Source organism: Melozone crissalis, unplaced genomic scaffold, assembly GCF_028551555.1.
Source record: "Melozone crissalis strain CALT ecotype California unplaced genomic scaffold, PUWL_Pcris_2 ptg000086l_1, whole genome shotgun sequence".
In the NCBI taxonomy this organism is placed as follows: Eukaryota; Metazoa; Chordata; class Aves; order Passeriformes; family Passerellidae; genus Melozone; species Melozone crissalis.
The window spans coordinates 3217846-3230418 of record NW_026535863.1 but is presented as its reverse complement, the minus strand read 5'-3'; the positions used below and the strand labels follow the sequence as shown (position 1 = coordinate 3230418).

Below are 12573 nucleotides of genomic sequence, written 5' to 3'. Positions count from 1 at the left end.
ATTTATTATTTTATGATATATATTACATTAAAACTATACTAAAAGCATAGAAGAAAGGATTTCATCAGAAAGCTACCTAAGAATAGCAAAAGAAATGGAATGATAACAAAGGTTTGTGTCTTGGACAGACAGTCCGAGCCAGCTGACTGTGATTGGCTGTTAATTAGAAGCAACCACATGAGACCAATCACAGATGCACCTGTTGCATTCCACAGCAGCAGATAACCATTGTTTACATTTGTCCCTGAGGCCTTTCAGCTTCTCAGGAGAAAAAAACCCTAATGAAAGGATTTTTCATAAAATGTGTCTGTGACAAGAATAAATGCTGAAATCACTTTAGTACCCATTGTTTTGGGTCTTTTTATTATAATAAATGCTGAAATCACTTTAGTACCAGGAGTGTGGTCCTGTTTTTAGCACCCAGCTCTGGTAATTACTCAGCCTCTCACCGCCTGAGGGAAGGAACTGGCAGCTCTGCAAAGCCAGGGCTGTGCCCTCCATGACCTACGTGCCCAGTTGGGGTTCTCAGCCCTGGTTTTGTTGCTCCCCTTGGCCTCTTTCACGGCAAAAACCCCAATTTCAGTCATGTGCTGCCAAAATCTAGGGCACAGAGAGGCAGGAGCTGCGTGGGCCTGAGCGGTGCAACCAGTTCAAGTTAAATAACAAATGTTAAAACTACAACCACAACAAAATGAGGAAAGTTCTGAAAGCTTCTGCAATTAAAATGGAGTTACAGCAGAGTTTGTTTTAATTTTGCCCCTTTTTGTGTTTAAGGTCCCTCACATCACCTCAAGGCTTGTCCCTGGGCTTTGTGGGAGGCTGAAGGCTCATGGTGGAGGTGCTCATCTTCCTCGTGACAAGAGACAAATTTGTTCCCGTCCCAAGAAAGAGGCCAGTGAGGTTTGGTTCCTTAGTCCCAGGAGGTGTCTGTCTGTCTGTTCTGCTGTGTTCAGGACACACTTCCACCCTGGTGTTCAGCTGGGATTTGCCCTCCTCACATTGGCCAACAGGAGATGATGAAGAAAGTGAAATATTTTCCCTGGCAGCAAGCACAGCACCGGGTGCTCAGGGCTTTGAGGAAAGGTTCTAAAGAGAGAAAAAGAAAAAGCAGAAGGAGCAGCTCCCGCCAGGCAGCAGTGGGGATGCAGAATTTGGGCTGGGGGAAGCTGAGCCCTGAGACACAGAAGCTGGGAGGTGATTTAGGCTCTCAGGACTGGGGCTGCTGAGCTGGCGGCGCTCTCAGGGGGAGGATACCCAGCAAGGAAACCCAACTTCTGTGGGATAACAAAACCAGAAACCACCACCTTTGATCTCTACCACGGCTTCATGCTCTTACTGTAACACCCAGACTGCCACTGAGATTGGCAGGAACCACCTCAGCCCTGCTGGGGCTCACAGCAGATTTTGGGGAGACAAGAGGAGCAAAAGGATGTGGTTTATGGTGTTTTTTTTCCCCCCAGACACTGTGTCTTGGTTTGGAAAGCCAGGAGTCTGCTAAGGAAGGCAGGAGCCTCCCCTGAAATGGAAAATGTAAACCCTCCCCACCCCTCTGAATTGCTGTAAATTTTAGATTAAGGGGCTCTCAGACAAAAACATGGGAGCAGGAAATAACAGTTCTTTAATAGGGAATGAAAAAAAAAGGAAAAAATAAATAATGCAGTAAACTAAAAACAACACTGGCAGAGTCAGAACCCAACGGGACACCCTGTGGGTCAGGCTGTTGGCAGCAGTCCCATTGGAATTGTGGCTCAGCCCTCCTGCAGTGTCAGGGCTGGTTCTGCTGGAGCAGGGATCCTGGAGAAAGGTGCAGTCTCTGCCTCTGAAGATCCAGGGGAAGAAGAGGCAGCTGCTGTTCCTCTGGGCAATCCAGTGGAGAAGCCGTGCTGGTGTTCCAGAATCTCCAGATTATATCCGGGTAGGAATGCTTGGCTCCTCCCTCTGGGCTCACATCTCCCAATGGGATGCTGTAGTTCTTATCAGCCATGCAGGGACATTCAATGGCTGTTATCAGCAGATGTCCCCTCCCGAGGGAGGAGTGATTGTGATCACTTAGAAAGAGAGATAAGGCAAACTGCCCACTGACAGAGGTAATCTGCCGTACAGATGGTAATGGAAAACATCTTGCATGGCAATCTTCAGCACAATGATATTTTGGGCTTAGCTGATGCTGGGAGCTGAGGGATCTGCAGAGCTGCTGCCCACACCCAGCACAGGTCAGGGTGCAGCCTGGGGGTGATGCTGGTGCCAGGATTCCAGCTGGAATTAGGTCACCTGTGATGGTGCCCTGGATCTCCCAGCTCTCCAAGCTGCCATTTGGGCTTTTTTCCCTTTTTTTTAAAGCAGTGCATCCTGTGGACAGAGCTCCAGCACTGGGAAGATGCTGCTGGAGGATTGCACCATTCATGGGATTGCTCCTCCCATGGTGTTTCCCTGCTCTAAGGGATCAATGCCAGGAATCTGGTGAGAAATTTGCTTTTAAATGTGACAGATCTCAGGTTTTCTCACTTCTCTGGTTGTTAACACAAGCAAATGTGTCCCTGGGGGTCCTTCCCACCTGGCTCTGTGCCCTCTCCCAGCCCAGTGACACCAGACACAGCATCCAGGGCTGGAGCTGATTTACAGCCCTGCTGAGAGCCCACAAGAACAGGACAGAGGCTGCCTTCATTAGAGAGTCTTTATTAGCAAAAATAAAGGATTTCTTGTCATATCATTTCAGATAAATAGGTGGAAGTTTGTCCAGTGACAGAAGCCATGCTGATGATGTCCTTGGCTCCAGGGCTGTCCTTGCTTCTCCCAGGACATCAAAGGTGTTTGGAGGGAAAGACAAGCTCAGAACTGGCTCAACAGGAGCTTAATGTGCTTTGTAAGAAGCTTAATTTAATTTTACAGTCTTTGGTTGCCCTTGAGCCTGAGCTTTCAGCAGGAGGAGCGACCCATGGAGCAGCATTCCTGCCCTGCTCTGGAACATCCAATTCCTGCAGGAATCCCCTGCAGCCACCAGAAATATCCACAAAGAATAAATCCCATATAAATAACCTCTCCTCAGCTGGGAACTTGCACAGCAAACACCAAACTGGCAGTGTTTCATCAGCTGGGGGCTTTTAAACTTCTAAATATTAGAAGTAAAAGCCTCTCTTGGGGTTGTGGCATTTTCCTCTGGCTCAGGGTCCACCGAGGTGAGGAGGAAGCTGAGCCCTAAAATCAGCCACTTTTGGGGGCACTGAAGCTGCTCCCACTCATGAGGATCCAAAATCCAATCCCAGCAGTGCTGGGAGCAGCCCCAAGAATTTGAATGCAAATTACCTGAGCCACCTTAAAATGGTGGTTAATTAAATATCCTCTAACTTGTAAAAGAAAATGTACAGCAGTGAAACAGTGAGGAAAACCCAATCAGAGACTGGAGAACAGTGAGGTTAACTTTGGAAAGTGCAGGGTGGCCAACCCAGCAGCTCTGGAAGGCAGACACTGAGCAATATTTAAGTCAAGTTCTATTAGAACCAAACATTCCATTCCTATCATAAATTTTTTAAATTTAGTCTGGACTGATCTACAGGCTGAAATTTAAAGTAGAGTCAGCCACGCTGTTGCTGGGATTTTTCTCCTTCTGAACATAAAACCACCTAACTGCATAAATAAAAAAAGATTTAGGACATAAGAAGAGAGTAATTTGCCTAAAATTAAATTTTGTTGAACTCAAAGTTGGCCTTGCTCCTAATTCATTTGGGATAAGCTCAGCTCATTGTCTGCCCTCAAGAAAAATGCTGCTTTGGACGTTTTGAAGCTATGAATAAAATAGCACTACAATAAACAATATTAAAATATTAAACAATAAATAGTAATTTACAAGCTCATCACTCCTTTCTTCAAAACATACTGTAAACATCAACACTGAGGTATTGGAAGTAATAAATAATAAATTCAACTATTACAAAATTATTACAAAAATAGCTCTTAAATACAATATTAATCTGGAAGTTATTGACCTGAACCTTGAGATAACTTAATTTGAGTTCTTGCAACCTAAAGTGATTTTTAAAGAAGTAACAGGATTTGGTGTGGAAAATGCAGACCCAGGGGTGCTCTCAGTTCCTTCTCTTCATTGTTAAATATCTTTCAATGTAGTTGATGAAGATGTCAAACTCTCCCATGGCCTTGTAGAGTCCATTCTTCTTCATCTGCAGGGGAAAGTCAGGGCTGTCACAGATATGTGATGGACAATGCCTGGACAAATTCTCCTTCCATGGACACCGCCAGCTTCTCTGCCAAATCCCCTTGGAATTCCAGAATTCCCACCCCTACTCCAGAATTCCCACCCCTGCTCCAGAGTTCCCACCCCTGCTCCAGAATTCCCATCCTTGCTCCAGAATTCCCATACCTGCTCCAGAATTCCCACCCTTGCTCCAGAATTCCCATCCCTGCTCCAGAACTCCCACCTTTACTCCAGAATTCCTACCCTCACTCCAGAATTCCCACCTTTGCTCCAGAATTCCCAACCTTGCTCCAGAATTCCCACCCCTTACTCTAGAATTCCCATCCTTGCTCCAGAATTCCCACCAGATTCTCGCTCTCTGCAGCAAGAATTTGTGTGATTCAGGACATTTTTGGGTTCTGTTCCCCCCCTGAGCCCCCTGCCCTGCTGTGGCAGCAGCTCCCTCCTGTTCCTTACCCTGCTGTAGGCCTCCTTGACGTGCTCCATGCTCCTGCTCCTCTCCTCACAGGTGAAGAATTTGTGCTGCAAAGGGACACCAGAGCACGGCCTCAGCCCCAGGGTCCCTCCCCAGGGCTCTGCTGGTGGCTGTCCCCTGGCACTGCCGCTCCCCACCTTCCCTGTCCCCTGTGTGCAAATTCCAGCAGGTTTGCACCGTGGCCTGCTGAAGGAGCCTGGAGTCACCCCAGCTTGTCCCCATCCTGTCCCCAGCCCTGTGTCCCTGCTGCCAGTCCCTGGGGACAGCAGATCCCGTTATGGGACAGGGTTTGTCCCATCTGACCCCAGGGCTGGGATCATGGCCATGCCAGGTGTGACTTCAGCAGCTCCAGCACCCAGGTAAGGGACAGATCTCCTCCTGCCCTCCCTCTGTGTCTCCAGCCAGGCTCTGATTTTGCAGGGCTGGCTCCACTATCATCTCTGAACTGCTGTGGGCACAAACCCCATCCTGGAACCCTAGTTCCCACAAACCGAGCCTGGATGGACCCCTGGATCCCACAAACACCATCCTGGACCCCTGGATCCTGCAAACCCCATCCTGGATCCCACAAACCCTGTCTGCCTGGACCCCTGGATCCCACAAACCCCATCCTAGACCCTTGGATCCCACAAATCCCATCCTGGATCCCTGGATCCCACAAACACCATCCTGGACCCCATAAACCCTACCTGGATGGACCCCTGGATCCCACCAACCCCATCCTGGGTGCCACAGACCCTGTCTGCCTGTATCCCTAGGTCCCATAACCCCCATCCTAGATCCACAAATCCCATCCTGGACCCCTGGATCCTACAAACCCCACCCTGGATCCCACAAATCCCATCCTAGACCCCTGGATCCCACCAACCCCTGCCTGCCTGGACCCCTGGACCCCATCCCACCCCCCAGACCCGCCCTGCTCCCGGGCAGTGTCCCCGAGCTGCTGCACCCCACTCACACAGCGTCTCATCATGGCTCTGAGGTTCAGCAGGAGGTTGCCCAGGTCGCCCATGCTGTGTTGGTGCTGACTGCTGCTCCTCATGGCCCTGGGCAGAACCTCCTCCAGGTAGAATTCCATCATCTCCGACACCGACTGGCAGCCCAGGCTCCCCTGGGGACAGGAGGGGGAAACCTCATTGGGGATGGCCAACAGCACCAGGGGTGGTGTAGCCATGACATTTCCTGAAAAATCCTTTCCTTAGGGTTTTTTCTCCTGAGAAGCTGGGAGGCCTCAGGAACAAAATGTAAACAATGGTTATCTGCTGCTGTGGAATGCAACAGGTGCATCTGGGATTGGTCTCGTGTGATTGTTTTTAATTAATGGCCAGCCACAGTCAGCTGGCTCAGACTGTCTCAATCAGTCACAAGCCTTTGTTATCATTCTTTCTTTTTCTATTCTTAGCCAGCCTTCTGATGAAATCCCTTCTTCTATTCTTTTAGTATAGTTTTATTATAATATGTATCATAATATATATATTATACTATTATTTTATTATAGATTATTATATCATTAATATATTAATATATTATAGATCATAATATCACTAATATACATTAATATATTATTAATATATTCTATTATAGATTATAGATTATTATATCATATTACATATTACATTATTATACATAGTATATACTATATTATACATTATATAATATATTATAATTATTATAATATATTATTTATATTATTATAATATAAATAACAAATATAATAGAAAGAAATAATATAATTGATAATAAATAATAAATATAAATAGTATTATATTATATTATATTATATTATATTATATTATATTATATATTAATTATTTAATATATATGTATAATTTTAATATAATATATATCATATCAAAAAATAATAAATCAAGCCTTCTGAAGCATGGAGTCAACATTCTCGTCTCTTCCCTCATCCTAAGACCCTTGTGAACACCATCACAGGTGGGTTTGGACAAACCAGAGCTGGGCCAGAGTTTGTCCTGACCAGAGCAGGGTGTGGGAGCCACCCTGGCCATGGGGCAGCCTCGTGCCAGCCCCACCACAGCCACACGTGTCCCTGCAGGGTGACAGCAGCACGTGGCCCCGTTTCCAGCTGGCTTCCCTTCTTGTGAAACGCCTGCCCAAGGAGGGGGAAGGAGGAGGAACCAGCAAGGGATTGAGATTCTTACCTTGATTTCCTCCAGCAGGTCGGAGCTGAGCAGTTGGATGCTGAGGTCGTCATCTTTTGATTGCTGGGGGAGGATGGGATTGAAAAATGAATTGAGAAATGAATTGAGAAATGAGCTTTTCACTCTTTCCATTTCCTAACGAATGATCCTCCCCTTGTTTGCATTTAGGGTCTCCCTGCAGCAGAGGCAAAGGACGCCCAGTGCAGGTGTGGCAGAGCATGGTGGCACCAGGCAGAGGGGTCACTCTGCTCCACAGCTGGCAGCACAAGGACTGCTGGCTCAGGCCAGCAGGAAAATGCAATCCCAGCCTTTGGTGCCATTGAGTTTGTCCATGTGAAACCTCTGAGCTGCGCAGGGTGCTGTGTGAGGGTGCTGCTGCAGACAGCAAAGCTCCCCAGAGGGGTGGCAGAGCCCTGGCAGCCCTGGCAGCCCCCCCAGCCTCTCAGGCAGGGCAGGAGGGCTCAGTCCCCCTGGTGTGGTTACCACTGTAACCTCCTGTTGATGGGGAAATGGGAGTTTGTTCTCGTGGTGCCCCTATGGCATCAGCTGCAGTGGGGTGAGCTGGCACTACCCAAAGAATTCAAGCCTTAAAAGCTGTCCTGAGAGGTTAAAAATATTCCTTCCCAGCATTATCTGTGAGATTCACAGCCAGCTGAACATCTGAAATCTTGGCTGCGTTCGTTTGGTGACAAACACAAGCCATGACATGAGCTTGAGATTTGATCTGGAGAATAATCTCATTTTATTGCTAGAACACATTGACATGGACTAAAACAGCAACAGGGCTGTGACCAAGCACCTCTATCAGCCAGGGCAGATGCTCTGAGGGCATCATGAGCTGTTTGCTCAGCCCTGAGGCTCCTGAGATGCAGGGCAGGGAACTTGCACAGGCACCAGTGCAGGTGTTGTGCTCTACCCCTCATGAAACACCCTGTGCAGGTTTTGTGGTTCTTTCAAAGAAAAAAAATCTGCAGCAAAAGATTTCCCTTTTCACCTGGCACTGACTTCAGCAGGACCTTGTTGCCCTGAAGAAAAAACGATTTCCTTCCTAATAATTCAGTGATTAACTGGATTTGCAATATTTTGGGGGAAGCTTGGCTGGAAAGGTTTGCATAGGTTCATTGTGAAATCTCGAGTTCATTGATAATAAAAAAAATAGGAAGAAGAGCCTGACAGATTTTCTCTCACTGAGCAACGAAACCGAGCTGCTCTTAACGCAATGCAGCCAAATCATTTCTGCTGGGGAGAAACTCTTCCCCCTCCTCCAGATCCCAGAACTTTGCAAGAAAGGTAAAGAAACCAGAAGACAAAATAACAATAATCCTTAATTTCCTCAAATTTGAGCCCCAGCTCTTTGAGCCATGGCTCTTTGACAGAATTTCTCTCAGTGAGCAACGAAACTGAGCTGCTCTTAACGCAACGCAACCAAATCATTTCTGCTAGGAGGAAGCTTCCCTCTCCTCCAGATCCAGAAAGGTAAAGAAACCAGAAGATAAAATAACAATTCTTACAAAATAATCTTTAATTTCCTCAAATTTGAGCCTGAGCTCTGTCTCTTTGACAGATTTTGTCTCAGTGAGCAACGAAACTGAGCTGCTCTTAACCAAATCATTTCTGCTGGGAGGAAACTTCCCCCTCCTCCAGATCCCAGAACTTTGCAAGAAAGGTAAAAAACGAGAAGATAAAATAACAATACTTACAAAATAATCCCTGATTTCCTCAAATTTGAGCCTCGGTTCTTTGACAGATTTTCTCTCAGCGAGCAACGAAACTGAGCTGCTCTTAACGCAACACAACCAAATCATTTCTGCTGGGAGGAAACTTCCCCCTCCTCCAGATCCCAGAACTTTGCAAGAAAGGTAAAAAAATGAGAAGACGAAATACCAATACTTACAAAATAATCCTTAATTTCCTCAAACTTGATCCTGAGCTCCTTGAGCTTGGCGGGCAGCAGCTCGGGGAAGCGCAGGCACGAGGGCTGGGCGCGGGCAGTGCCCAGCAGCAGCAGCAGGAGCAGCAGGATGGGCACAGCTGTGCCCCTGGAGCAGGTCCTCATCCTGTTCTGCAGATTTCCCCTCTGCTGCAGCTCTCAGCTGGATCCCCCCTGGGAGGGTACAAAGCAGATCTGCAGCTTTCACCTTGATGGAGCCCCTAATTTATACATCACTCCATTTCCTCTCCCCATTTCCTGACGAGCAATATTGGGGTTTTAAGTCAGTATTAAGCCCAAATGTCACTTGGGTTTCCCGTCAACTTGGGTTTCCTGTCCTCTCCTCACACCCCATCAATTTTTTTGTGCTTAGACTCTGCATTTTTTTTTTTACATTGCTTGTTTCTTGTAAATTTAGCTGTGGCTGAGGAGGAAAGCTGCAGAGACACACAAAGAAGCCAAGGTGCTGTGTGATGTTCATTTATTCTCACAGCTCCATATTTTATTTTTAGATCAATGTTGTATTGTTAGGGGGGGAAAAAAAGTGTTGCTACTTTTAAATCTCAGTGTCAAACCTGCAGAGAGCATCACTCAGCAGAATTGCTTTTCATGAACTGTACAAATTCTCTGTCTCTTCCTTTGGTATTCTAATCTGCAAACACACATCACGAACTGAAATCTTAATTTTTAATTCATTTGGGTGTTTTTTTTCCAGTTAATGCACATGTCAGCTGAAGCAAATATGAATTTTCATTGCTCAGCAAGCTCAGTTTGTGCTCCCAAATATCAGCTGGATTCCAAAGGGATCCCAGGGGAGGATCAGGATTTGTGCCACTTCTTTGATGCCTGGTGCTAAAGTGTGTGAGCAGCTCATAAAAATTCATTTTCCAGGCTTTTGAAATCTTACTTTGTTTCCTAGAAATGGACAGCAGCCCCATCCAAGCAGCAGCGTGTCCTGTCTTAGCTGGGACAATAAGTCCCAGCTGTGATAAAATTGTCCCTTTGGAGGCACAGAGAATTCCTGTGACGTCTCCGTTTTCCGTTTCCCTCTCTTTTCTCCTTCTCTTTTTGTATCTATTTTAGCCCACACCCCCTGCTTCCTCGGGATAAAGATTTCACTTATTTATTCAGGAATTTGGCATGCAAGAAAGTGAGAGCAGAGATAAATTTGGCTTTTCCGAAATCAGGGGATTTTCCTTGAAATCCCTCATGTTATTTTAAAAGAGTTCATTCTTCCCAGTAGGGAAGCCTTCCTCCATAAGGGAACAAATCCCATAAATTCTCATCTCCTTCATCACACTGATCTTCTTTGAAGTTGAATTTTTGAACCTCTGAGAGGGAATTCATTGCTGGAAAAATGCTGGAAAAATGCAAAGTATTGTTTGTTCCTGCATACTGAGAGTTTTTCCACTTTATTTTTAGGAGCAGGAGAGAGGAATGGTTGGCATGCACACGTGTAAGAGCAAAGGGGATGAAACATCAGCAACTGGAGAGTCTGAGGCAGGGAAAGTGTGGGATTTTGTGATTTGTTTTCCTTTTTTCTGTTGGTGTTGCCTCTTCCAGAGTTGATGGGGAAGCTGCTCCTGGGGAATCATTGCAGGGACACCAGTGCAGCTGAATCATGGCCTGGATCATGGTTTTGGTGACCCATTTTTGTTCCCCTGCTCTAAATCAGCTGTGGGGTTTTTCCTCTCGACTGTCAGCAGAATCCAGCTGAAAGGAGAAGGGCTGAAACCTCGGACAAAATTAGTCTTAAATCCCACAGGCAGGATCCCTCCTGCCCCTGGGATCCCACAGGGGATTTTTGCTTCTTTTGCATTAATTTGAACCTGCCAGGGCTCAATAAATCTTCAGTGCCAAGACCTGGGTGGCTGCTGAGGCTTCATCAGGGTGTGGAAGCTGATGGGTGAGGTTGGTTTATGTACTCCTGGATCCGCAAATCCTGGAGCTAATCCCAATCCCTTCAGGGAAGGATGCAGCCCCAGGCTCTCCCCTGCAGTGGAAGGGCTGCTCAGCCTCAGCTGAGGGTTTAGGAGCTGGGGTTTTTATGGGGTACAGGGAAGAGAAGGGAGGAGAAGAGAAAGAGAAGGGAAAGAGAAGGGAAAGGGAAAGGGAAAGGGAAAGGGAAAGGGAAGGTTTGGGAAGGTTTGGGAAGGTTTGGGAAGGGAAGAGAAGAGAAGAGAAGAGAAGAGAAGAGAAGAGAAGAGAAGAGAAGAGAAGAGAATGACCAGGTTGGAAGACTTGTTCAAGGTCATCGAGTTCAACCCAGCCCCAAAACCCCAACTGAACCCTGACACCCAGTGCCACATCCAGGCTTTGTTAAACACATCCAGGGATGGTGACTGCACCAGCTCCCCAGGCAGACCGTTCCAGAACTTTATCACACTTCCAATAAAAAAACCTTTTCCCAACATCCAACCTAGGCACCAACAGGAGATGGAGCAGCCCCACAGCTTTGTGATCTCCTCCCACCCTGCCCAGCAGCTGAGCGCTCATTTCCAACCTCCCCTTGTTTGGAGCCACCCTGCCACTCTCTCCATGAAGTCACATGTGACATCCCCAGCGTGCTCTGGCTCTTGTGCAATTCCCCTCCAGCCCGTGGTGGAAGCCTGGGCCGTGTTTTGGGGCTGGCAGCAGCGTCAGGCAGCCGTGCCCGTTCCGCAGAGGAAACTCTGGCGTGCGCAGGGCGACTCTCTGCTGTGTTTACCTGCGTTTCCTCTGCCTCGTCAGGGATCTTGACGGTGCAGTTTCGCTGTGACTCAGCCCTGCTGAGCGCTGTGGAAAGGCGGTGACTGCACTACTACAGAGAGCTTCATGAATGAAGAAAACACCTTTTTTCCTAAAGAGTGTCCGGGGGCCGTGGGTGTAGCGCTGAACCTTTAGGAAACGGCTCTCGGCTTTGCCAAGAAAGATCGCTTCAGGAAGGAGAATGTGTGTTCCTCAAAAGCCATTCTTGTGCTTTTACCCCACCTCCCACATGTGGGAACCCAGAACATCTCTCTGGCTGTCCAGAACAGCCAAAACCCCTGCCAGGGTCACAGAGACCCTGGCATGGAGCCCAAAACACCTGTGGGTTTGATTATGACCCAAATTACCAACCTTAGATGAAGATCAGCAAGCCACAACAGTTTAGGTAGAATAACAGTGAAGTTATCACGGGGTGGAAAAGTAGATTTTGGGGTTTTTAGAATGGGGGTTCAGGGGGCAAGATGGAGGGAACTGGGCATGTCCAGCCTTTCTCCTTCTTCTTCTTGGCCTCCATCTTCTGCTGTGATGTTGCCACTTTGGGATTGGTTTAGAGTAGAAACTCACCTTCTAACATAGGTGATAGGTGTTGGAAAGTAATTGTAGATATTGTACACGTAGTTTTTAGTATAAAGACATAACACCACCCCGGGGGCAGGCAGAGTGCCTGGAACTGTCCTGCTGGATGGACCTCGGCAGGGCAGGAGAAAATTTTTTGTAGATAAGAAACAATAAACAACCTTGAGACCGAGAACTGAAGAACCCTGACTGCTTCTTCAAGCACTAGGCTGGGAAAAGAGACTTTCCAACTTTTCTTGGAGTCACTGTGAGCGGCGAGAGATCCTGACACCCACAAGTTTCTGACAGCAGGGAGTTCACCAGAAACAGCAGGGCAGCAAGTGCTGCTTCTGCACTGAAACAGAGGCCCCTGGGCAAACATGCTCTCCCACAATTTGCCAGGAGGAAAGGCTGGTCCTGGACATGGTCTGGGCAGAGTTTGGGCTTGGATGTCCTCAGAGTCCACTACTGGAGCAGGGTGGCACCT

At 47.3% G+C, this 12573-nt stretch overlaps 1 protein-coding gene across 1 annotated transcript; it reads right to left on the bottom strand.

Annotated features, from left to right (window-relative positions):
• Window positions 1-4082: 4082 nt before the first annotated feature.
• On the bottom strand, window positions 4083-11038 carry IL10 (interleukin 10). Its single transcript, XM_054290693.1, has 6 exons — window positions 11012-11038; window positions 8748-8831; window positions 6854-6916; window positions 5644-5796; window positions 4667-4732; window positions 4083-4175 (listed from the first exon to the last, which is right to left on the bottom strand). The coding sequence occupies exons 1-6, from the start codon at window positions 11036-11038 to the stop codon at window positions 4083-4085; spliced, it is 486 nt and encodes a 161-aa protein (XP_054146668.1).
• Window positions 11039-12573: the final 1535 nt, after the last annotated feature.